The sequence below is a fragment of the Tupaia chinensis genome, unplaced genomic scaffold, assembly GCF_000334495.1.
Source record: "Tupaia chinensis unplaced genomic scaffold, TupChi_1.0 Scaffold000605_1, whole genome shotgun sequence".
NCBI lineage: Eukaryota > Metazoa > Chordata > Mammalia > Scandentia > Tupaiidae > Tupaia > Tupaia belangeri.
The window spans coordinates 1,140,651-1,167,237 of record NW_006160123.1 but is presented as its reverse complement, the minus strand read 5'-3'; the positions used below and the strand labels follow the sequence as shown (position 1 = coordinate 1,167,237).

General features: G+C 39.7%; 1 protein-coding gene across 3 annotated transcripts in view; it reads right to left on the bottom strand.

Moving 5' to 3' along the window:
* The window catches only part of TMEM87A (transmembrane protein 87A), a 63,587-nt gene that overhangs the window by 22,061 nt on the left and 14,939 nt on the right, over positions 1–26,587 (bottom strand). For 2 of the 3 annotated variants that reach the window (XM_027775795.1, XM_006158648.3), the window contains exons 7-15: positions 16,869–16,986; positions 12,974–13,035; positions 11,645–11,828; positions 10,512–10,611; positions 7,054–7,147; positions 5,693–5,764; positions 3,182–3,290; positions 1,807–1,865; positions 630–733 (exon numbers count right to left, since the gene is read on the bottom strand). In XM_027775795.1, the coding sequence (XP_027631596.1) occupies positions 630–733; positions 1,807–1,865; positions 3,182–3,290; positions 5,693–5,764; positions 7,054–7,147; positions 10,512–10,611; positions 11,645–11,828; positions 12,974–13,035; positions 16,869–16,986 (902 nt within the window). Of the gene's footprint in view, positions 1–629; positions 734–1,806; positions 1,866–3,181; positions 3,291–5,027; positions 5,097–5,692; positions 5,765–7,053; positions 7,148–10,511; positions 10,612–11,644; positions 11,829–12,973; positions 13,036–16,868; positions 16,987–26,587 lie in introns of all 3 variants that reach the window. The other variant, XM_006158649.3, reaches the window with a different exon arrangement.

The window sequence follows — 26,587 nt, the reverse complement described above, 5'->3', positions numbered from 1 at the left end:
GCCAGAAAAAATTATAATAAAAAATAAACTATAAAAAAAATAAAAAGAGAAGAGGATAGAGAAAGATAGCAAGTGAACAATAGAGGGGATGTTAGTGAGAAACAGATATGGTTTATTATCTGTTGAAGATGACGTGTATAGTATTCTCAACTGGACTGGTCTGGGAAGTATTTCATGATGGGTGAAGTCTTTTAACAAGCAAAATGAGAAATAGTGATTGACTGTTTTAAAAAATTATAATAATAATAATTATTGGGAAATGCATGGAAAAGACTTTGAATGATAAAGCGGGGAGATCGATGCCTCTGTATTGACTGACATGCATGGCATTCCCTTTTGAAAAAGCAATGGAAGTCAATGTAAAGTTATATGTAATCCAATGTAATATAAAGAAGATTATGATAATAATAAAAAAAAATAATAAAAGCAAAAAAAAAAAAAAAAAGACAGCATGCCAAAAATTACAAAGCAATTTAAAATTAAGAGCTGGAAAAGGAACCTGATTTTCCAAACCCAGTAATCCCTCCACTATATGACACAGCTCTGACACTGCCTCCGCAACGAGACACTCCTAACTGATAACTTAGCCATCTAATGGGTAGCAGAATAAGTAAGAGGAGTTTACAAACCTCTGATTGTTTGCAGATGGTCTCCAGAGAACCATGATGACAAAGAGGATCATAGAGAACAGCAACCTCCAGATAGCATCATCCACCCATAGCTCCCGCCAGTCCTACAATTAAGGGGGAAAGTATATTTATATAGATTATCTTAACCCTTGGTTCACAAGGCCTCTGATATAAAGAATCACTTATTTGTTCACTCAAGTTATAATTACTAAGAATCTGCTAAGTGTTAGGCAATGTGCTAGGTATTGGGTATAGAAAGTGAATGAGTGTAGTTTTTGACCCTTTTCTTACTGTTAAAGAAAAGGCACTACTAAATAGAGCCCTTTTCAGGGCTCCATCACGTCTCTGAGAATCTTTAGGGAACAGTAAGAAAAAGTACTGTTTGATTGTTTTAATTTATACTTTTCATTTTCTTCCTTTCTTTTTTAACCAAAATAGGGCCTTTGCTGCCTCCAAAGAAACTGACCGCAGTCTTTGTGCTCAGATCTTCTACTCAGTTTAGCATTATTCTACAGCCTCCATAGGTTTTTGCCATAGGGCGGGCGCCACCACGACCCAGTTTAGCATTATTCACACATAGTGTTCAGTGCTCCAGACAACTTGCTCAAGATTTATAATTAAGGGGAACCAGCAGTTAGCATAATGGCTATGTCGCTGGACTCTCACGTAGTCGACCGCAGTTCGCATCCCGAACCCGGTGGGTTAAAACTCACACCGGGCGCGTGTGCATGCGTGCCCAAGATCCCGATAGGAGAATGGAGGAGAAGGGATTGCGGCATGACCATCCCCCTGGGGGGTGATTTCTCGCTTTCTGTCTCTCTGTCTCTCTCTGTCTGTCAGGCAAGCGCACGTGCCCTATAGCGAAAACCTCTCCAGAAAAAAAAGAAGATTGTTTTATGACAGATTAGTTATCATTTACAAAATCTTCTTCCATTATTGGGATATATAGTCAGATAAAACAAATGAATACTAAGCCTTCTGTTACATACTGTCATACCAATTGCCATGATAGTACAGAATACTTAGGAGGGAGGAAGTATTATTACCTTCAGAGTAAAGACCAAACCTGAATTTCATATAAGGTGCAGACCTTACAAGAACCTTACCATTGTCATCAACATCATTTTCTGTGAATAAGACAGTACACTCTTCATACATGTATATGATTTTAACTCACCGACTGGCAAGTCACTATCCTGAACTTCATGGTTGTCCAGATGATAAACACAATAGATGCTATCAGGAAATGAAAAACCTAGTCAGAGTATGAACGCTGATTTACATTCCCAATTACATACCCAATTATAGTTTAGTGGAATTCCACACGCCCCCTCCCCGAGTACACCACAATTGTTTTATATCAGTAATTTTAACAAATGTATTCAGTACAAATTCACTGAACCTACTAAAAGTAAGGCTCATGATATGTACTAGTCAACCCTCTCTGTACTTGAAGACTAGTTTAATAATGAGTTTGTTTAACCATTTGACTACTTCACTATTGGAGAAGGTATTGAAAATACAGTTTTTTCCTAGTATTCTCAATATAATAGTTTGCTTCTTTTATCCTGAATAAATTTTTTAAATATTTATTTATTTATTCATTCATTCCTTCATTTTAATTTGACAGAGAGAGAGAGAGAGGAAAGTGAGAAAGCAAGTCACCAGGTCCAGGACTTGAACCGTGGTCAGCCATGTGGGAATGTCCAGCACCTTAACCACCATGCCACCTGCTGGTCCCAACTGTGAATAAATTAATGCTAATTTTTCTTTGGCTGGTCCAATGGAAGTTAAAAAAAAAAAAAAAAAAAAGAAGCTGATCAAATGATAACAACCACAAGAGAAGAGCAGGTTCCAATTACAGGTCTGACTTCATTATTCCAGGTTAAAAGGGCCAAGAGGTAGGGAAATCAGCCTAGTTTGGTTATAGTCTATACTTTATATATGCTTGGGAAACCTATGTAAAAGCACTACAATAGTAAGGTATCCTAATCTAAAATTCTATAACTATTTAATAAAAGCAAATAGGGGCCAGCTGGTGGCATGGTGGTTAAGACACTGAACTCCCACATGGCCAACTGCAGTTCGTGTCCCAGTCCTGGCGGCTTACTTTCTCACTTTCATTTGCTCTTTCTATGAGTGTACCTGCCCTACAGCAAATTTTAAAATAACAATAATGATAAATGATTCTTTAAAAAATAAACAAAAGCAAACAAAAGGTAAAGCATTCTAAAAGGAATCTACATGCTATCTGGTACTCAAGGTAACTTGCTTGAAGAAAAAGAATGCCTCAGATAAAGAATAGAGTTGGGATAGGGATATATCCTAAGAACTACAATTATATGAGGTTGATTTTCAGTTATAATACCTAACATAATTTGTTCCTAAGCTCTCTTAAAATCAGAGATCCTTTAAGAGTTTATATGAGCTAAGAACCCTTTCCCCAAGAAAAATATAAAAACTTCCTATGTCCTCCTATGACTTTCTCAGGCTGAGAATCTCTGTTCTGAAAGGATCACATTTTAATAGCAGAAAGAAAGTCCCAGACTTACCTGCCACTGCCAAAATAAGCGTATTGGTGAAATGCCGGTACAAAGAGAGTTTTACAATATTCCGCCGAAGTTTTAATAGCTTCATTGTTTGAGTCAAGCTAATAAATATGTGTTTGCAGGTCAAGGAATTCAACATTCAGAGAAAAACAGTAAGCTAATACATTACTCCTTGGGTTTCTTGAGGATCTAGGCTCCTACTGATAAAATTATGGTCTCATAGGCCTTACAACACTATGATTCTCATTTAATCTCACAAACATCTTAAGCATCATCAGGATTACCAAGAAAGTCATCATTTCAATGAAAAATGGAAGAGAAGACAGAATCAGAATAAAATAAGAATGCGAATAAGAAAATATAAAAAAGAGAAACAAAGACAGGAAGAGGCTTTCTAGAGAAACAAACAAAAAATATGAAAAAGAATAGATGAATGGAAGGAGACGAAATGAACATGAGTAACAGGCAAGGAACAAGGAGGTGATATCATTTTCTCTTTCTCTTTAAGGTGAAAAACTCGGTTCTCATCTGCCCCAGCTAATCCAGTCTAGTCATAATTACACTTAAGCCTATAACCTCCCAGAGATCTACACTCAGTCCCCTTGCATCCCAGGGAATGTGCCATTGGCTCCTATACTCCCTGAATTAAAAACACTCTACAATTGGTGAGAATCCTAGGCAGTTAAGCTCCAAAACCAACTCTCCCGTTTTCAGAATAGTATTTCCAAAAAGAAGTAACCAGAGGATAGGAAAGGATAGGATAATATCTGCTCTCATAGCCAGCTTTCACAATAAGGAGCAGATATAAAAATAAGGGATTTGGAGCTTGCTGTGCCCTTTGAGGTTGCCTTAGCTGTTACCTAGTCACCACTGAATGAATGATCCAGTCCCACCTCCCTCTGAGCTCCTCCCAATACTCATAGAGATTCACAAAACACACTTGGAAAGATACTGATCTACAAAAGCTGTGGCCATCTGGACCCAGGTCACTTCAATTTCAAACTTTTTTGGTACATAGAAATCCACTCAAATTCACGAAAACATGATTTTGTTTACATTCAGCTTTTTTGCAACAGTTACAATCTACTGAGACAGTAATATTGCACGATTGCACACAGGACTGAAATATATAAAAAAAAAAAAATTTTTTTAAGATTTTTTTTTTAACTCCATAGAGTCTAAAGACCTGAATCCTTCATCAAACAGGCCAAACCCCTAATAAACAAATGTTTCATTTTAAAGAGCAAGAAAAAAAAGACTACACAAAGAGACACTTGTTATCTGCCGGATGACTCTGCCTGTGAGTCAGCATTTATTCTGAAGGGTGGAAATCTTCATACAAACCTAAATCAACTTGTGAATGATGGAACAAAGCACTCACCCTTTAAGGGTTAAAACCTGCTAAACCTACAAAGATGAGCCAAACTACCTTATGTGGTCCTTGAAACCATTTTAAGGATCAAAATTTTACAGTAAGTTTCGAAACACTTAATTCTAGAGGCTAAAAGAAAGAGCACGACAGAACAATCACTGATTCTAACACTAAGTGTTATACACATATAATAAATCCAAAATCAAGGTGAAATATTCACTTTAAAAAAAAAAAAGCCAGCCTTTTATTTTGCATTCAGTTCCCAGTCACCAACTTCTGGTGTTATTTTTAAAATTTTTAAAAAATAAAAATCTGCTTACCTGAACCCTCAGGTTGTTAAGATTTAAAATACACTATTTCCCAGACTAAGGAGTAACCAACAAAAGTGGTAAAAACTCCTTGCAGAAAGATCAATGGAAACCCATCTCCAAGGGAAGAACATGGCCGGCCATCAAAACAAGCCAATGAGAAGGATATCCACCAGCACAGGGCAGTGTCTAGGAAAGCCAAGGGGATAAAGGCCAAGGAAGCAAGATCAGTCTGGGCCTGCAGACAAAGAAAAAGAGGTGGTGAAAAACAGATGTCTAGAGAGGCAGAGGAGAAACCAGCACAGTTCTGCATTTATATAATCACCTGGAAGGGTTTTGCAATTGAACTGAAAGATCTAATCATTCTTTCCTTCTAACAAACAAACCATTACCAAGAACATTTCAACTATAAGCGTTTCACACAGGTTTGTGGATTACAATCTCAACACATGAAACCTGCTGCTAACTATGATAGAGGCAACTACCACAGAGTTCCTAGCGTATAAGAATCATCTTGAGAAATGACCGTATCAAGAGAGTTCCAGTGTTTACAAGCCTCCAATCTATCCTATCATTTCCTATATTATAAATTAGGATACAAGTCTAAAAAATACTTAAAAAAATAAATTACTGTTTCAATAACAAAGAATTACTGATTCCCAGAACTGTAATGTAATGGAATTTTACAAACAAGAACTCAGCCAAAAAATAAAACGTAACACAATTGTATGTCCCCAAAACTATGCTGCTTATTTCCCTAAGTTTGTATATTATATCAGATGTTTTTTATATAACCCTAATGATACAATACCCAGGGCATTACTGAAAGGATATCCATAAGATAATACAGGCATCAATTGCTGAGAGGGCCAGGCTTACTAGAAGAGCTGAGGAATAAGAAAAATACTGCAGCAGCAGCAGCAGCAGCAGAAGAAAGAAAATGAAATCGACAGAGAGTTAGTTGCTAAAAGTCTAAGGAAATTACATAGAGGACAGTGTAATTTGAAAAATAAATGTGCTCCTATAAAGTGTGTGCAAGTGGCAATTTACTGCAAAACTCGCTGGGCCCAGTTTTCTTTTTTTTGAGAGGTTTTTGCTATAGGGCATGTGCGCTTATCAGAAAGACAGAGACAGAGAGATAGGAGGTGAGAAATCCCCACCCAGGGGAACTGGCCATGCCACAATCCCTTCTCCTCCATTCTCCTCTCAGGATCTTGGGCACACACGCATACGCGCCTGGTCTGAGTTTAAGCCAACGGGTCCGGGACTCAAACCGTGGTCGGCTACATGGGAGTTCAGCGACAGAGCCATTACACTAACTGCTGGTACCAAGGGCCCAGTTTTCTTGAGGGTGAAACTAAATTTTTTAGCATTTACCATCTTGAATCTAATAGGCTATCACAGAGCCTAATTTTTTTTAAGGTTTTTGCCATAGGGTACATGCACTCACCAGAGGGAGGGAGACAGACAGACAGTGAAAGAGAAGGTGAGAAATCACCCTCCAGGGGGATGGCCATGCTGCAATCCCATCTCTTCCACTCTCCTGAGATTTTGGGCACACACATACATGTGCCCAGTGTGATTTTTCAGGCCACTGGGTCCAGGACTCAGACTGTTGTCAGCCATATGGGAGTATAGTGCCTTAACCACCATGTCACCTGCTGGCCCCCAGTCTGATTTTTAAATAAAGAAAGAAAATAAATGGAAGGCCCCGATAGGGCTATTCTGCACATTAATCCAGCTCTACACATAAATTTCTTTATCACTTAGATTTTTGGCTTCCTTCCCTGACAAAAGGAACAGTTAAATAATTTAACTGTGGTGAGGAACCTAACTGGCTGTACTTTAAGGAAGCCTTTGAAACTCAAGTGCTGACTAAGCAAAAAGCAGCATTAATTCAGAACAGGTCAACCAGAAAGTACATGATTCCATTATTTGCTACTTATACAGGAATGAGAATCCACTGCCTGGAAGGAGGAACTAAATAATTATCAATCTTGGAAAAACTATTCATTCTAGTCACACATTAAATATACAAAGCCCTAAGAAATTAAAAAGGGGGAAAAACTGCGGCTTATTCCTAGCCTGGTAGTTACAGGGATCAATAAAGAAGCCCATGGATGTCTCCAATTCACTCTCTCAAGACAGAACCAATATAACTTAACTGACCACAAAAATTCAAATTAGTTACTAACCCCGGTAACTCTGAGAACCCCCTCCATGCCAGAGAACAAAAGATAGAGTGCTCCTGCAACCACGACTTTATGAAGGGTGACTCCAAGGCGAGGCCTAAAGAGGAAGCAAAGAGCTGTATTGAGTACAAATGTGACAAACCACAAGACAAGTGAAGTAAAAAGAACCTGTTCATTAATACAAGCCAACAATTTAAAGTGGTAGCACACTGTTGATTTACTGGAGAAAAAAATACATACAAGCATAAGATCTTAAAACAAGAAAGAGGGGCCAACAGATGGTGTAGTAGTTACATCACTGGACCCCCACATGATGGTGAGCCGCACTTTGAGACTTAGACCCGATGGCTTGAAAATATGCTGGATGTATGTGTGGGCATGCCCAAGATCTTGGAAAGAAAAAGGAGAAGGGAATGTGGCATGGCCGCCCCTCCTCAGGAGGGTGATTTCTCACTTTTCCTCTCACTGTGTCTTTCTGTCTCTCTCCCCTCCTCAGGAGGGTGATTTCTCACTTTTCCTCTCACTGTGTCTTTCTGTCTCTCTCCAGCGAGTGCACGTGCAAAAGGCAAAAACCTCTTTAAAAAAATTTTTGAACTTATGATCTGGTTCCTGAATTTTAAAAAACTTATTATACAATAAAAGTTCTAAGGAGGAAAACAGGTGGCACAGAGGTTAAGGTGCTGGACTCCCACATGGCTGACCCAGGTGTGAGTTCTGGACCCAGCAGCTTGAAAATTAAGACAGAGCCTGTGCATGTGTTCCCAAAATTCCAGGAGAATAGAGAAGAAAGGACTGCAACATGGCCATCCTCTCCCAGAGGATGATTTCTTTTTTATTTTTGGAGAGGTTTTCGCTATAGGGCACGTGCGCTTGCCAGACAGAGAGAGAGAGACATAGAGACAGAAAGTGAGAAATCACCCCCCAGAGGGGATGGTCACGCCGCAATCCCTTCTCCTCCATTCTCCTCTCGGGATCTTGGGCACATACGCACACGTGCCCGGTGTGAGTTTTAAGTCACTGGGTCTGGGATGCGAACTGCAGTCGACTACATGGGAATCCAGCAACATAGCCATTACGCTAACTGCTGGTTCCCAAGAGGATGATTTCTTAACTTCTCTCTCTCTCTCTCTCTCTCTCTCTCTCTCTCTCTCTGGTTAAGCACATGCACCCTATGGCAAAAACGAACAAAAAAGGGGCCAGCATGTGGCAGAGTAGTTAAGGGCACTAAACTCCCACCTGGCCAACTGCGGTTCAAGTCCTGGACCTGGCGGCTTGCTTTTTCACTTTCACTGTCTCTCTCTCTCACTGTTCCTCTCTGGTCAAAATAAATCAAGGTAAATAGAATAATTCTTAAAAAAAAAAAAAAAAAGAAAGAAATAAAAGTTCTATGGGTTTCAAAGTCATCTTTGAAGCTTATTCAAAAATAGTAAAATAAACTCCTAAACCAGTTCCAACAACCAATGACCTATGGCCAATTCTGCCCTAGACATATCCTATTAATGTCCCACCCTTCCATATTATCTTAAAGCAAATCTTAAACATCCTATCTTTTTATCTGCATATATTTCAGTAAGTGTTTTTAATAAAGACTTTTTTTACTGAGAGATTTTTTTGTTTTTTTGTTTTGTTTTGTTTTTGCTGTAGAACGTGTGCGCTCACCAGAAACACAGAGACAGACAGAGAGACAGAAAGCGAGATATCACCACCCCCCCAGGGGGGATGGCCACATCGCAATCCCTTCTCCATCCTCCTCTCGGGATCTTGGGCATGCATGCACACGTGCCCAGCGTGAGTTTAAGCCACCAGGTACGGGACTTGAACCACGGTCGACTACATAGGAGTCCAGCGACATAGCCATTACGCTAACTGCTGGTCCCATAGATAAAGACTTTTTAAAAACATAATCAAATCTAAATTTTTAAATTTGCAATATGGCACATGCACTCACCAAGAAAAGAGACAGACAGAGAGAAAGAAAGTGAGAAAGCATCCCTCGGGAGGGATGGCCACCTGCTATCCCTTCTCCTCCATTGCCCTCTCCGGGTCTGCGGCATACATGCATGCACACATCCCTGGTGTATTTTTCAAGCTGCTGGGTCAGGAACTCAAACTGCATAATCAGCCATATGGGGTCCAGCCACTTTAACCACTACGCCACCACCTGGCCCTCAGATCTAAAAATTTTAATGATTCTTCAATATAATCAAATACCCCATGCAGTTCATTCAATATGTTTGCAAGCGCAAAAAAAAAGTCTTTTGAGCAGAATGTTTGAAGAGGAAAAGCCTTAGATCCTTAATATTCAAAATCTTTGAATCAGAGTCTGTATTTTAATAAAATCCCCAAGTAATTCGTTAGTACATTGTAATCTGATGCACTGCCTTAAATCACATACACCTAAGTCTTAGCAATATTTGTTCTTATATGTTTTTTTCAAATTGCCAGAGGACAAGTATACTCTCCAGGGACAGAGAGAGGGAGAAAGCACTCTAAAGGGATGTGATCGCACTGCAATCCCACCTCTTCCATTTCTCCCATCTACTGGGATTTTGCACATGCAGGCATGCTTTTCAAGCTGCCAGAGCTGGGATTAGAACTGTCACCAGCCATGTAGGATTTGGTTCCCTTAACCATTAGGTTATAGGCTGACTCAACTCTTAATTATTTATTTTTTTATGATACACTAGTAAAAGTTACATTAAAGGAAGGGAATTTCCTCCCTGCTGATATATTTTAGAAACCTGAATCACCTCCTGGCAAATAGGAGGCACTCAGTATTTATTAAATGACTAAACAGATTTTAAGAATTATAACTCATCCCCTAGGCCAGTTCATGGCCTGGTGGTTGTGGCAGCTGGATCCCACACAGAACTATATGGTTTGAGTCCCAAACCCAAGAGCTTGAGAAACATGCCAGGTGCATGTGCGTGAGTAACCCAAATCTCAAAGAGACTAAGACATGGAGAAGGGACTACAGTGTAACCATTCCCCATGGGGGGTACTTTCTCCTTTTCCTCTCTGTCTCATGCAAGGATCCTCTAGTTAAAAAAAAAAAAAAAAAAAAAAAAAAAAAGCCCACCTCTAATACTATTTAAAGCAAAATCCCCTGAAATAACTATCTATTCTATACCTAATTCTCATTTCCCTCTTCCTGTTCTCTCTTGATTCCCTGAGACTAGGGTTTTGTCTAAGGCTCCACCAGAACTATTATTGTTATGGTGTATGCTTTGATGTCATTTGATCCTTGCAAATTTTCCTGCAAATGTTCCTTGGTTTCTAAGAAGTGAAATGAAATAACAACATTTTCCCAAGATTTACAGTGCTGCAAAATTTAAGGTTTTCTTGTTTTGTTTGTTTTGTTTTTAATGTGATTTCAGAACTACTATACTGGGAACTTGAAATATTCTTTCAATTTAACTGACATTTCAATCTGCTCTTCCATATAAGAGGCCAATACTTACTTGACTATGCCATACCCAAGACTGACTATGATGACCAGAGTTCGAGCCAGTGAGCGTTTCACTGCTGAAAGCAGCTCTGCAAGGATCAAGGCACCCTGGACTATGAGAAATAAAAAAGGGAGAAACAGCTCCATAAAACAAGGCTTGGCAAAAGGCTTATTTCCAGAACCAGAATGTGTATCTCCAACACTCTTCAGAATAAGCACTGCTATTAGTCTAACTAAAAAAAGAATACCATTTCCACAATTTTTTACAAGAACACAAGCTGATATCACTTACAATCTTACTCACGTCTGTAACAATCTGGGTATGTTCAACTCACCTTCCTTCCGTATCTACCCTCAACCTCACCAAAACCGTAAGAGAATATCTCACCTTATATGGATAATTTACAGCATTAAGGGAACTACCTCTCCCCCCATTTTCAAAAATAGTGAAATGCAGCTCTATATAGAAAGGCAAAAAATCCATACATATGCATGTGTGAGTGCACATATTGTTCTCAATTTGTTTTTATAGCTACTGTTTTCAAGCCTTTCAAAGACTAAGAAAGATCTAATTAGTTTATCTTGCAGGAATTATTACTGACAGTCAAAAGGTAACATGAGAGAGAACTAAAGCACTCACAAAAAACTTCCATATAAAATTATTTCTGCTATTACCAGCTTGCTTTACTAAATCATAAGCAATCCTATTTTCTTGGTATTACAATATTTTATTAATTTTCAAATGCACTTCCCCCTATATTTTAGGATCTTTAAAATTAAGATGTATCTTATAATTAATGGCACCTTATAATTCAACTGGCATTGTTTATTTTTTGTATTAGTTAGATGTATATAATAACAGTGCCTTAGAAATCAATGGCAACTGAGATTTGATTATGGCAATAATCATCCCCCAAATGACCACTACCATTCTAAGTTTTAAAAACATATTTTAGTAAATGTACTCTTATATCACTGAACTCCAAAGTTATGAGATTAAAAACAAAAATCATAATTACAGTGATTCTACTGAAATTATCCTAAATAATTAAGTAATTAAAAAGTTAGACTTATTTAATAATTGTTGACTTTAGGCAAGTTTTCACGCATCTCACTCAAACTGGCAAACATTTTTCGGTTACATACCAGATTCTCCTTTATATCGAATATTCTGAAATTCAGCATAGAAGACAGCTTTCTCAAGCATTCCCAGAAAGATGACAGCACCAATCCAAAACTGAATTCTCAGAAGATCTCTCCAGTAGCAGGCAGACCATGCCAGCCACAGAACACCAAACAGGACGTATACAATACACATCACCATGAAAAACTGTCATCCAATTAGGTAAAAGAGAAAAAGGAGTGTTAGAGGCAAGAGCCAAGTGCCTAGATTTAGAATCAAAATATAGCATTTTAAAAGTACAAAAGTATATATATTCTGCCTTCTACTTAAGAAATAATTTTTTTTTGAGCTTAATACTAACACAAAAGAATGATCTCCACTTAGGCAGAGGGAGACTACCTGGAGACTGATCCTCAAGAGTTAACTGCTCTACTGTATTAAAAGCACTTTCTCAGCTCACAATTTAACATAACCTAAATGAATATAACACTAAATAAGCAAAAAGGCACGATAGGCTGAAGATACATCTAGAAGCAATGGGAAACAAAATGGAGAAACTATTAAAGAAAAGGAAGAACAGAATAATCATGAATGAAGTCTGAAAACAGATTGAGGATATTCTCAAACACCCACATGCAAGCACACACACATTAAAGAGGAGAAAGCTTCATAATTTAGTTATTGTAAGTGGGATCAGAAGCTAAATTGTTGTAGTAAGAAGTGCCTGCTTTGAGTCCAAGAGAAAATGTGAGATATTGGATGACTGATCTTTGAGGTACCTCCTGAATCTAAAATAAGTCACTGACCCCCCTAATTTTACAGTTAAAAATGAGGCGCATGGCTATGATGACTCATGCAAGGTCATAGCTAATAAGTATTGGGTTGTGAGAAAAGATGTATTTTTTTCTATATGTTTCTATGCAAAAATGCATCATGGAGACTAGCAGCTGTGTAATGGCTATGTTGCTGGACTCCTATGTAGTCGACCGCTATTCAAGTCCCGGACCTGGTAGCTTAAACTCACACCGGGCGCATGTGCATGCGTGCCCAAGATCCCAAGAGGAGAATGGAGGAGAAGGGATTGCGGCGTGGCCATCACCCCTGGGGGGTGATTTCTTGCTTTCTGTCTCTCTGTCTCTGTCTTTCTGGCAAGCGCATGCGCCCTACAGCAAAAATCTGTCCAAAAAAAAGTTTCATGGCTTTTCCAACAACCCAATACATCCTAAACTACAAGCGACATGTGTTGAATTGTGCAGGACCAATTCTTAAAAAAGGACATTGCCACAAAACATATACAATCTTTCAAGCTAAACTCATGGAATGCTGCACTTAAAGAATGTAAGTTCACTTACAATCATCAATGGATAGTCTTCAAGAGTGAGGTATTCATAGGGACCTTTCACTTCAACGGTCACTGCCAAAACACAGTCCTCAGAATTAATTAAAGAATACAAAAATTATATAAAACCATTGTCTGAGATTTGATAACATTAATAAAAGTTTACTGGGGTCATTTACTTCTAACTTCCCACCTCACAAATACATAATATGTGTGTAGCATTTTGAAGTTCTCCAAGTTCTCCATAGTTAGTGCCCTACACACTGGGTTCCATGCCTCTGTAAAGCCGGAAAATCCTTTTGTTCCCATACTCACATCCTTTGAAGAACAGACTGAATATTTCCTCCCCCTCTAGGATACCCATCTGGAACTACTCCCCATCTCCTCTAAATTCTAAACAAATTTCATATACCTTTTATTAAAACACATCACCAATATGCTTTATAGAACTTCCTTTCCTCATTCTGCCACCTTCTTGGTTTTCTATGCCTCTTTACCTACAGTTCCTAGACTCTACAATTTTCATACTATTTATTTATTTATTTTTCACTAATGTCAACTTCATGTGATCTTGGCATATTAATACATCATTTTCAGAATGAAGTAAGGTATCAAAAAAAAAAAAAAAATCTGATCCAGCCACAGTGGTACACATGTACCATCATCATTTGGGAGGCCAGAAGCCACATGAGAGGCACAGGTTTAGTTCCCAGGCCATCCTGACACAATGGGCACAGCCATACCTATTATCTTAGCTAAAGTAGGAGATAAAAGACAGGAGGTTCAATACACAGCAAGATTCCCTCACAAGTAGCTACCTCTGGAGGTCAGAAGGTGGCATGGTGGTTAAGGCATCAGACTCCCACATGGCCAACCATGGTTCAAGTCCTGGACCTCAAGGCTTGAAAATCACACTGGGCACATGTACATGCATGCCCCATGATCCTGGGAGGAGAATGAGGGAGAAGAGATTGCGGCATGTCCATCTTTCCTAGAGGAAGACTTTCCCTCTCTCTGTCACTGTCTCTCTCCAGTGAACACACAGGAGGATCAAAACACTGCAAGATTCTCTTAGAAATAGGTATCTCAGGCCAGCAGGTGGTGTGATGGTTGGGGCACTGGATTCCCCCATGGCCGACTGTGGTTCAAGTCCAGAACTTGGTGGCTTGAAAATCACAACAAACAAATAAATGTTTAAAAAAAAAAAATTAGATATTTTTGGGCTGGCAGGCAGTATTAAGGTACTAGATTCCCACGTGTCCTACCTCAGTTCAAGTCCTAGACCTGGTGACTTGCTTTCTCATGTTCCCTCTCTTCCTGTCTCTCTCTCTTTCTTGCTGGTCAAATTAAAAAATTAATAATAACGACAAACAGGGACCAGCAGATGGCGTAATGGTTAAGTTGCTGGACTCCCACATGGCTTACTACAGTTCAAGTCGTGGACCTGGTGGCTTCAAGTTCATGCTGTGCATGTGAACATGCATGCCCAAGATCCTGAAAGGAGAATGGAGGAGAAGAGATTGTAGCATGGCCATCTCCACTGAGGGGTCATTTTTCGCTGTCTTTCTATTACTCTCTGTCTCTTCAACGAGCACACATGCCCTATAGCAAAAATCTCTCTCTAAAAATAGTAATAACAGCAAAGCAAATTAAACAAATAATAATCCTTCAAAATAAAAGAAGAAATTGATATCTCTGGGGGGTCAGCAATAGTGGAAAAAGTGATAGTATCATGAATGTAAAAGACAGATTTGCTTTAATGAAGCAAACCTACTATCTTAAGATTGTCTGTAACGGATAAAACTATTTTTAGATTATAAGAAAAGGAGGGGCCAGCAGGTGGCATGGTGGTTAAGGGCACTGGAGTCCCACATGGCTGACTGTGGTTCGAGTCCACGACCTGGTAGCTTACTTCGAGTCCCAGACCTGGTAGCTTACTTTCTCACATTCCCTCTCTCTCTCTCACTGTCCCTCTCTGGTCAAATTAAAAAAATAAATAAATAAGTAAAGTTAAATAAAATAATTCTTAAAAAAAAAAAAAGAAATTATAGGCCAATCATACTGTGAATAAAGACAAATTTGATAAGCTATTAGCAAATAGAACCCTGCAATGTTTGCATACACATATGAGATTGTGTGTGTATATTAAAGTCAAGTAGTGGTATTCCAGACTAGTTAATAAAATGTACCACATTAACATATTAGATAATAAAGCCAGGGAACCAGCAGTTAGCGTAATGGCTATGTCGCTGGACTCCCACATAGTCGACCACGGTTCGTATCCCGGACCCGGTGGCTTAAAACTCACACGGGGCGTGTGTGCATGCGTGCCCAAGATCCCGAGAGGAGAATGGAGGAGAAGGGATTGCGGCGTGACCATTCCCCCTGGGGGGTGATTTCTTGCTTTCTGTCTCTATGTCTCTCTCTGTCTGTCTGGCAAACGCACGTGCCCTATAGCGAAAACCTCTCCAAAAAAATAAATAAATAAGAAAGCCAAAGCCTAATATGATCATTTTAGTTCATGTAAACAAACCATTTGATCAAACTGAGCGTTCACTCTTAAAATTAAAAAAAAATTTTGAATTAAAAAAATTAAAAATCTCTTAGTAAAGTAGGTATACAAAGGAACATCCTTAACCAAATAAAGAATATTTATTTTAGGGCCAGCCCCATGTCCTAGTGATTAAAACAGCCAGTTCCCACAGAGCCGACAATGGTTCAAGTCCCTGTCCCAGTAGCCTGAAAATCACACTGGGCATGTATGTACACATTCCCAAAATCTTGACAGGATGGACAAATGGAGAAGGGATTGTGGCATGACCATTCCACATGAGGGGTGTTCTCTCCCTCTTCCTGTCTCTCAATCTCTCTCTGGAAAGTACACATACTATCAAAAATTTTTTAAAAAAAGAAAAAAAAAAAAAGAAAGAAATGACGGAGAAATGACTACACTGTGTCCGTGCCCCATTGGAGGGTACTTTCTCCAGGCTCTTTCTAGAATGTGCATGTGCCCTCTGGAAATAAAAATAAAAGAATATTTTGAATAATCTACAGTAAACATCATGCTTAACAGTGAAATGTATCAATATTGCCAGTAAAGTCAGTCGTAAGGTAAGGATGTCTGCCATTCTGGTTTCTACTCAATGTTCTACTTAAGAAGGTAAATTAGGGAAGAGAACCACAAAGCAGACAGAAGAAATAAAAAAGGAAACCACAGAAAATAAGACCAGTTAGGAAGTTATTGCAAAATTCCAAGTAAGAGAAGATGACTTCATGAACTACACAGCACTAGTGGAAAAGAGAACACTTGAGAAAAATTCTTCAGACATGAAAAATTACCAGTGAAATTTAAGATTTCCAAGTAACCAAGTGTTTAAAAATCCTAGTTCAGTACTGAGATAAGTACTAATTATAAACTTAAAAAGAGGGTCAAGTGAAGGAAAATTAAAAACAGTATCTGCTGAGCCAGCAGATGCCATAATGGTTACAACACTGTACTCTCATGTAGTCAACGGCAGTTAGAGTCCCAGACCTGGTGGCTTAAAATCACACTAGGTACATGTGCACATGTGCCCAAGAGCCTGAAAGGAGAATGGAAGAGAAGGGACTGCAGCGTGGCCATCTTCTCATTTTCTGTCATTCTGTCTCTCTGGCGAGCACATGTGCCCTATAGCAAAAATCTCTCTAAAAAAATAGTATCTGTAAATTCTAGTAAAAAGGTTTATGCAGAGTCAAGTACTGTGCCTGGTAATACTGGGTATAAAGCAATGTCGATTTCTCTCCTCCAATTTTTCCATTTTGAAACATTCTTAAATTATTCTTTCACTTAAAGTAATTTTATATGATATACCATGCATGACACAACTAGATAATAATACAAATACTAAGAAGAAATGAATTGAACTTACTGGTAAAAAGATTACTTTGTGAGCTTTCCTTTGATGAGTCCTTAGACGATGAAATGCCAACATGTACAATAAAAATGTACGGTGCATCTTGCCAAGTTTGCAATGGTTCGTGCAGTGCCTAGGGAGGGAAAAGGCATCATCAGACTTTCAAATCTTAAGAATTAGGAGCAAAGAGCCAACAGGTGGCTTGGTAGTTAAGGTACTAGACCCCTACATGGCCAACAGCAGTTCAAATCCCAGATCTGGCTGCTTGAGAACCACACTGGGGGGAGAAGGGGGGGGGTTAAACAGGTGGCACTGTGGTTAAGGCACTGGACTCCCACATGACCAAACACAGTTTGAGTCCTGGACCTGGCAGCTTGAAAACAATCCATGATACAAATTCAAAATGTCAAAGTAGATTAAGATTTTTGGAGACCAGCAGATGGAGTACTGGTTGCACTGCTGGACTCCCACACGGCCAACCATGGTTCAAGTCCCCAACCCAGTGGCTTCAAACTCATACCAGGCACATGTGTGCACATGCCCAGGATCCCAGGAAGAGAATAGGGCAGAACAGATTGTGGTGTGGCCATCCCTCCTGAGGGGTGATTTCTTGTTATCTGTCTGTCTCTCTGGCAAACGCACACGCCCTATAACAAAAATCTCTCCTAAAAAAAAGATTAAACGATTCTTCAGCTATACATTAGTAGGTCATCTCAGTAACTTAATTCAAATTAGGGGAGCCAGCAGATAAGAGTTGCAGTTGCATCACCAAACTCCCACATGGCCGACCACAGTTGGAATTGGTGGCTTTAAACTCACACTGGGTGCATGTGCATGTGTACTCAAGATCCTAAGAAGAGAATGGAGAGAAGACTGTGGCATAGCCATTGCCCCTGAGGGGGTGATTTCTCACTTTCCCTCTGTCTCTGTCTTTCTTTCTCCAGAAAGCACATGCACCCTAAGGCAAAAACCTCTCAATAAATAAATAAATAAATATATATATATATATATTAGGGCCAGTGGCATGTGGTGATGAAGGCACTGGACCCCCACAAAGCCAACCACGGTTCAAGTCCTAGACGTAGCAGCTTGAAAGTCATGCTGGGCACATGTGCACACATGCCCAGAATCTAGAAAGAAGAGTGGAGAAGGGATTGTGGACTGACCATCTCCGCTAAGGAGGGATTTCTTACTTTCGCTCTCTGTGTCTCCATCTTTCTGGCGAGCGCAAGCACCCTGTAATAAAATCTCCGTTAAAAAAAAAAAAAAAAAAAAATCATGATTAAAAAAAAAAAAAAAAAGGCAGGCCAGCTCTCAGGCAGAGCTGGTATGCTACTCAAGAGAAGCTGGACCTCGTTGGCCTGAAAGTACAGAGCAAAGGCCCAAGTGCCTGAGATGCAATGGGCTGGAGGACCAGAGAAAGGTTCCGTGGCGTGAGCACACTCTGTGGAAGGTGCTGTTTTCTGCCTTTCACATACATGCATACATGCTCTATCATGAATAAAAAAAATACATATATAAATGCCATGTTAAACCATATATTGACATCTCTACCCAACAATGTTTCTCTAACAAGATTTCAGGAGCAGTTTGTAAGAAAATGTTATGGTTTCACAGTTATGGATATTAATATGTTCTATTATTCACAATTACTGACCCTTTTCTTGATTTACTTGTTCATTAGCCAATAAAACTTTTGTTTGGTGTGGTAGTAAAGGTAGCTGGATCTCATATGGTCAACTGCACAGTTTAAGTACCAGACCCACCAGCTTGAAAAATACGCAAGGCATGTGTATGTGTCCCCAATCCCAAGAGGACAATAGCAGAGAAGAGACTACAGCATGGCCAAACTCCCTAAGGGGAGATTCCTCACTTTGTCATTCTCTGGCAAGCATACACACTTTACAGCATAATTTTAAAAAGCCAACCAAAAAATCTCTACTTTGGGACCAGCAGATGGCATAATGGTTACATTGCTGGACTCCTAGTCTCCCACAGTTCGAGTCTTGGACTCGGTGGCTTAAAATACACTGAGCATGTGTGCGTGTGTGCCGAAAATCCTGAGGGGAGAATGGAGAAGGGACTGTGGCATGGCCATCCCCCCACACGGGGGGGGGGGGGGGGTGATTGATTTTTGTCTGTCTCTTGTCTCTCCAGCAAGCGCACACGCCCTACAGCAAAAATATGCCCCCCCCAAAAAACCCCCAAAATACAAACCCTACTTCTTAACATGTATAGATTAATTCTTATACCCTAGGATTTGACAAAGTATATCTGTAACTCTAGAATGTAGAAATTTTGACACAAGTAATCTATGCACTAGGCGCTATTTATGATATTCTTTAATCCTCACAACTCCTCTAACAGGTACTACTAGATCATTTTTTCTAAAAATTGAGGTAAATTTCACATAAAAGTCCTAATTTTGTTTCTTTACTCATGATAGGGCATGTGCATGCACAGTAGATAAGAGACAAAGAGATGGAGAGATGAGTACCCCCAGAGGTTCTGGTCATACCACAATCCTTTTCCTCCAAACCATCAAATCTCAGGCATTCATGAACATGCCCAGCACGATTCAGGCTGACCAGGATGGAGATCCGAACCATCATTGCCATATAGAATCCAGCTTCTCTTGAACAATGCATCATTGCTACACTACAAAGCCAGCCCAAAAGTTCTAATTTTAGTGTAACACAATGGCACGTGGTACGATGGTGTACAATCATCATCTCTAACTCCAAAACATTTTCATCACCCAAAAGAAAGACCTTGTACTCATTAAGCAGCAACTCCTTCTACCTCCCTCCCCACCACTTGCAACACCAATCTAATCCTATTTTTTCAGATTTGTCGGTTACGGACATTTCATACATCAAGAAATGGAATCACAAAATATTTGCTATTTTGTGTCCAGCTCCTTTCCTTTAACATGTTTTTAAGGTTCACTCACACAGCATGCATGGGTACTTCACTCATGTTTATGGACGATATTCGTATTCATTTTATTAAACATGTGAGACTGTTTTTCTTCTTTCCTGCTTGGAGTTTGAACTTTTTGAGTTTATCACTCTTTTTGAAATTCATGCTTTAATCACATTTGGGAAGTTCTGAGCTATTATTTCTTTAAATATTCCTTTCATACCCTTCTCTCCTCCTTCCCTTTGTGTTCCAATTTCCTTTAGTTCTTCATCAATGCTTTCTTTTAGCTCTTTGAGAACATTTAAGGGAGCCCATTTAAAGCCTGTGCTAAGTATAATGCCCGAGTTTTCTCAGAGGCACTTTCTCTTCTTTTCCCCTGTAAATACATCCAGGCATCTTGCATGCTTCTATCTTGTGTCTCTGCATGTCTCAATTTTTCTCTAAAAACTCAATATTCCCCAGATTATATGGCAACTCCAGCAACTATTCTGTCCCCTCCCTGGAGTCTGCTGTAGCTGCTATGTTGCTGCTGTTTTGTTTGCTTGGTAACTACTCTAAATTTGTTATAAAGTCTGTATTTTTTGGTCTTATGCAGCTTTTAGTGTCTGTGTTCCTTAAGCTCAGTGGCTGGTTACTGTTTTGTTTTGTTTTGTTTTGTTTAATTTATTCATTTTCTACATTAATTCACTATACACCATCACAACACACAAATGAATTTTCCATCCAAAATACACTGTGCATTGGCTCAATCAAGCACATGCTGGTTACTGTTTTGACAAAGATTTCCTCTCACAATAGGAGCCAAAAAGGAAAAAACAAACAAACAAAAAAAACTTTCCCAATATTCACAGGTTAGGGCAATCCCTCAACACTTAGATTGGTCCATCAGAGCCCTGGCTTAGTCTTCAATTTCTGCTTGTAAAGAGCCTGAAAGTCAGCCAGAGTAAAAGCTTAGCGTCGTCTAAGGTCTTCTCTGAGCACGTGTCCATTCCTGAACACGAGGACAGCTTTCTCAATCCCCCAGTATACACAGGCACTTTTAAAAGCCCTTATTCTCCCACATATCTCCTTTCCAGATCTTTTCCTTCACAGCTTTGCAGACTTTCTACTGCTTGTCCCCAATATGATCCTTTTCTCTGTGACAATGCAATCAGTACTGCACTGTCAAATATTTTTGGCAACCAGGAGGCCACCTCAGCTTCAGGAACTCTCTGAATCAGGCAAAACAAAGGTTAAGTCCTTATACTAGGCCACAGGGGAACTGCCAGACAGATCAAAACACACAAGCACAATTCTCTAAGAATAAGGTCCATGCAGTCCCTCTGGCACTAGCAACCTGTCTTAAGGCTGCCATCTTCCTGTCTCTGATCTGGGAAGTAGGAGTGGTAAGCAGGCAATTTAAAATATCACAGTTTCTTTCCTCATTAGGCTCTTTCCTAGCTATTTTAAGTCTTTACTGGACTCCAAAGTACCATGAAAGGTGAATGTGACAGTTTTTTGCCAGCTTTTAAGTTACTTTTGTGGAGGAAGGGATACCTGGACTTCCCTACTCTACAATTCCTGGTGATGTCTTTCCTTAGGCCTGGCTCCATTTTTTAATTTTTTTTTTAAGGTTTTTGCCATAGGGTGTGTGCACGTACCAGAGAGAGAAGGAAAGTGAGAACTCACCCCCCCCCCCATGGGGAATGGACATGCCACAATCCCTTCTCCTCCATTCTCCTCCTGGGCTCATGGGCATACACACATGCCTGGCATCATTTTGAAGCCACTGGGTCCAGGACTTGAACTGTGGTCAGCTATGTGGGAGTTCAGTGACGTAACCACTACACCATCTGCTGGTCCCCCCTACTGGCTCCACTTGACCATGTTAAGAAACTGAGATGCAAGAGAACAATTTTTCCAAGGAAGTATTATATCATAGAATTAGAATATGAAAATTAAGAGAATTGACTCTAGAAGTCTGTCTTTTTAAATACCACCGTAACTTCTAATTATTTCTTCCTTAACAGTCTTGCATCATTTAACATCAGAGATGCATTCTGAGAAATCCATCATTAGGCAGTTTGTTGTACAAACATCACACTTAAATAAACCTAGGTGGAATACACTGTAACATACCCAGGTTATATAATACTTTTTAAAATCTTTTTTTATGGATGGGATCTTAATATGTTGCTAACCTCCTGCCTCAACCTCCCGAGGGTATGACAGTACTGGCATATACCACTGTACCTGGCTTTTAGCACACACCAGGAACTGAACCATGGCCTCAACCTGCCAAATAGCAGCAGCTTCTACCAGCACACTCTGCCACAGTTGGGCATATGTGGTATGATCTTACAAGACCACAGCTGTTCATGCAGTCCACCGTTCACCAAAACATCACTACACAGCGCATAATTGCGTTTTTAAAACACTATCTTTATGACACTGCCTCAAAACTGTAACTTCCCTTCAACAGAACTTTTCTAACCCCATCGGTAAGGTAAGATAATAAAGCTGCATATGGTAATCCAGTTTTCACTGCTCTGAGAAATGCATACTATAGGGTAGTTTTGTTCCAAATACATTTTATTTCTAATTAAGCACTGCACTGTGTAACTTACCATAAAATCCAGTTACCATGCTCCTTAGTATTTACTCAAGGAGATGAAAACCTCTGTCCCACAAAAACCTGCACACAAACGTTTTTAGTAGCTTTACTCATAACTGATAAAGTCAGGAAGAAACCAAGATATCCTTCAACAGGTGAAGGGATAAACAGTGCTATATCCAGACAGTGGAAGTTTTAAGTACTCAAAAGAAATGAGCTATCAAGTCACCAGGAAACATGGAGAAATCTTAAGTGCACACTATTAAGTGAAAGAAATCTTCTAAAAAGGCTATTTTAAAAATTTTGTTTACATATTTACAAATGTGAAAGAGAGAAAAAAGAAACATAAGATTAATTTTTTATTTTTTTAAAGACAGGGTCTCATGATGTCAAGAATCCTCCTGCCCAAGAGCTATATATCTATATAATTCCAACTAATGAAATTCTGGAAAAGGCAAAACCACACAGACAGTTAAAAAGATCCTGACTGCCAGGGCTTCAGTGAAGCAGGAGGACAAAAAAAGGCAGAGCACAGAGGATTCTCAGGGCACTGAGACTATTCCACATGACAGTTAACAGTGGAAATGCTATTACATTTGTCAAAACCTAAAGAACGTACAACCCCATGAACCCTAGAGGACACTACGGGCTTTGATGGTAGTGTATCAACAACCGTAACTATACCGCAGCACGGTGGCGCAGTATGTTGATGGGGGCAGAGGCTGTGCACAAGTGTGCAGAGGGTATATAAGAATTCTTCATTTTTGCTCAATTTTGTTGTGATCCTAAAACTACTCTAAAAAACAGACTACTAATGTTAGGGACCAACGGTTGGCGTAATGGCTGTGTTGCTGGACTCCCATGTAGTTGACGGCAGTTCGCGTCCTGGACCTGGTGGCTTTAAACTCACACCGGGCGCATGTGTGTGCGTGCCCAAGATCCCGAGAGGAGAAGGGACTGCGGTATGGCCATCCCCCCCTGGGGGGTGATTTCTCACTTTCTGTCTCTGTCTGTCTTTGTCTTTCTGGCAAGCGCATGTGCCCTATAGCAAAAACCTCTCCAAAAAAAGAAAAAAAAAAAAGCCAGACTACTAATGTTCTAAGCACTACAACAGTAAATATTGGATTGTTGGGAAAATCATGATGACATTTTTGCATAGAAAAACAGAAAAATACATCGTGACTTTTCTGACAACCTACTATATCACATTACCAAATACTCCGAGTTAATCAAAATATTGAAGTGTTATCTTTTAACTGTCTTTTTTTTTTTTTTAGGAAGAATGACACAGAGAAGCTCTTTTCTCCACAAATATTTATGTTTTATCAGAGCTTTAATAAAAGAGGGTGCAGGTACTCACCTCATGAGTATCATATAAATTAGGATTGTAAGGTATTCACCTCAGGCCAAATTTGAAGGAAGATCAAAAGACAGACAATTCTTTGACTTCTTTTGACTATAATCTAAGTATTTCTAAGTGTTACTGGTGATATTCAATAGGGTCATCTTTCACCCAGTTTTAATCACTAGGAACGGGGCTCAAGCCTTGAATAGAATTCAAAGGATGTCATGGTCAGATGACAACTGAATAAAGCACAATTACAAATAGCATAAATGCATATAAATGAACATATGTTCACCTTCAACAAGTTTTTGTTTTATTTTAGTTTTGCTATAGACTGTGTGTGCTTGCCGGAGAGACAGAGAGAGAAAATGGCAAAGTTGCCCTCCCAGTGCAGGGGAAGAGGAGGACGGCCACACCACAATCCCTCTTCCTCCATTCTCCTCTTAGGATTTTGGGTATGCACACACATATGTCTAGGTTGTTTAAGCCGTCAGTTCCAACATTTAAATCAAAGTCAGCAACATGGGATCTAGTCGCCTTAACTACCACGCCACCAGCTAGCCCAGCTTTGTTTAGTTTTTACCAGAGGACTGTGTGCTTGCCAGAGACAGTCAGAGACAGAAAAAAAGAGAAAGAAAGCAAGAGCGAAAAAGTGAGAAAGCATCCCCAGGGATGGCCTCGTGGCAATCCCTTCTCCTCCATTTTTCCTCCTTCTGTAATTTTGGGTACACACACAAACACACACACACACACACACACACACACACACACACACAGAGGTGTCCAGCATGTTTTTCAAGCCACTGGGTCCAGGACTGAAACCACACAGTTGTCCACGTGGAATCCAATTCATGGAACCACCAGGACATAGGCTATCTCCAACAATGTAATTGCCAGAGGGCATGTGCCCTCACTAGAGAAAGACAGGGAGAGGGAGAAAGTACCTCCCTTGATGGGGCACAGTCATGTCACAATCCCTTCTCCATTTTTCCATCCTGCTGGGGTTTTGAGCATGCATACATATGCACTTAGTATGTCTTTCAGGCTGCTGAGGCTGGGATTTGAACTCTGGTCAGTCATATGAGACTGAACTGAACTACCTTAACCTACTAAACTGTGAGGCCACCTGCATTTAATACTTTTTAAAGTATCAATACAATTTATAACAATAAAATTGTCACTCCAACTAGATAGTCACCTACATAAAATGCAGCCTAAATGATAATAGACATTATTTGTAATGAAAGCGAGGAAAATCTATTTTAGAACCATAAACTAATACAACTTTTCTGCAGAACACTTTGACAAAGCATAGATGGTGTAATGGATACATTGCTGGACTCCCATGTAGTCGACTGCAATTTGAGTTCCAGAATCAGTGGTTTGAAAGTCATGGTGGGAGTGTGTGCATGCATGCTCACGCTCCCAAGAAGAGAATGGAGGAGAAGGGACTACAGCATGGTCATCCCCCCAGGCAGTGATTTCTTGCTTTCTGTCTTCTCTGTCTCTCTGGCAAGAGCATGTGTTCTATAGGAAAAATCTCTCCCTAACAAACAAACAAACAAAAAAACCTTCTAAACTATATGTAGGGGGACCAGCAGATGGCGTGGTGGTTAAGGCACTGGACACTCCCATATGGCCGACCACAGTTCGAGTCCCAAACCTGGGGGCTTGCTTTCTCACTTTATCTGTCTCTCTCTTGTTCTTTCTCTGTCTCTCTCTGGTCAAATGAAATGAATGAATGAATAAATGAAGTTATAAAAAAAAAATAAAAAATAAACTATATGTATACTCAGGACCCAGTAATTCCACTTCTATGAATTTAACCTAAAGAAACATTGTAAGTGTGCACAAAGATAACTAGACATTATCAACAAGGTCTTATCCTTAACAATAAAAATTAGAAAACAATCCAAAGTATGTCAATTGATAATTGTAAAAACCATGGCAAAATGAGGGAGCTAACAGGTGGCATGGTAGTTAAGGTGCTGGAGTCCCACGTGGACGACCACAGTTCAAGACCCAGATCTGGTGACTTGAAAACCATGCCAGGTGTGTGTGTGTGTGTGCATGCCCAAAATTCCAGAAGGAGAATGGAGGAAAAAGATTACAGTGTGGTCACCCTCCCTGCAGAGTGATTTCTCACTTTCCCTCTCACTGTCTCCATCCCTCTCCGGCAAGCACACATGCCCTATGCCCAAAACCTTTAAAAATAAAAGGAACATTATACAGCTATTAAAGATGAAGTCATTCTCCATGTTCCAATTTGATACAGAAAACAAAAATTTAAACAGATGTCAGGGCTGGCAGGTGGCATGGTGGTTTAGGGCACTGAACTTTCACATGGCTGACTGTGGTTAAGGTCCCAGACCTGGCGGCTTTTTCTCTTTCTCTCTGTCCCTCTCTGGTCAAACTGAAATAAATAAATAGATAAATAAAGTTAAATAAAATAATTTCAAAGGAAAATTTCAACAATTGTACATATATGACCTTGGGACCAGCATATGGTGTAATGGTTATGTTGCTGGACTCTCATGTAGTGAAATGCAGTTCGAGTCCCAGACCCAGTGGCTTAAAACTCATGCTAGGTACATGTTCATGTGTGCCCAAAATCTCTAGAAGAGAATGAAGGAGAAGGGACTGCCAATATGTTATATATATTTTTTCTTTTAATTTATACACACACACACACACACACACATACGCATATATATAATACCATTTTGGTTAATATGCATGTACTTTATACGATCACGCCAAAGTGCTAAAATGGCTAGAAAGTAAAAATAAAACTGACTTTTACTTTTAAGCTATAAAACCAAAAACTTCAACAGGGGCTGGCAGGTGGCATGGCGGGTAAGGGCAACGGGATCC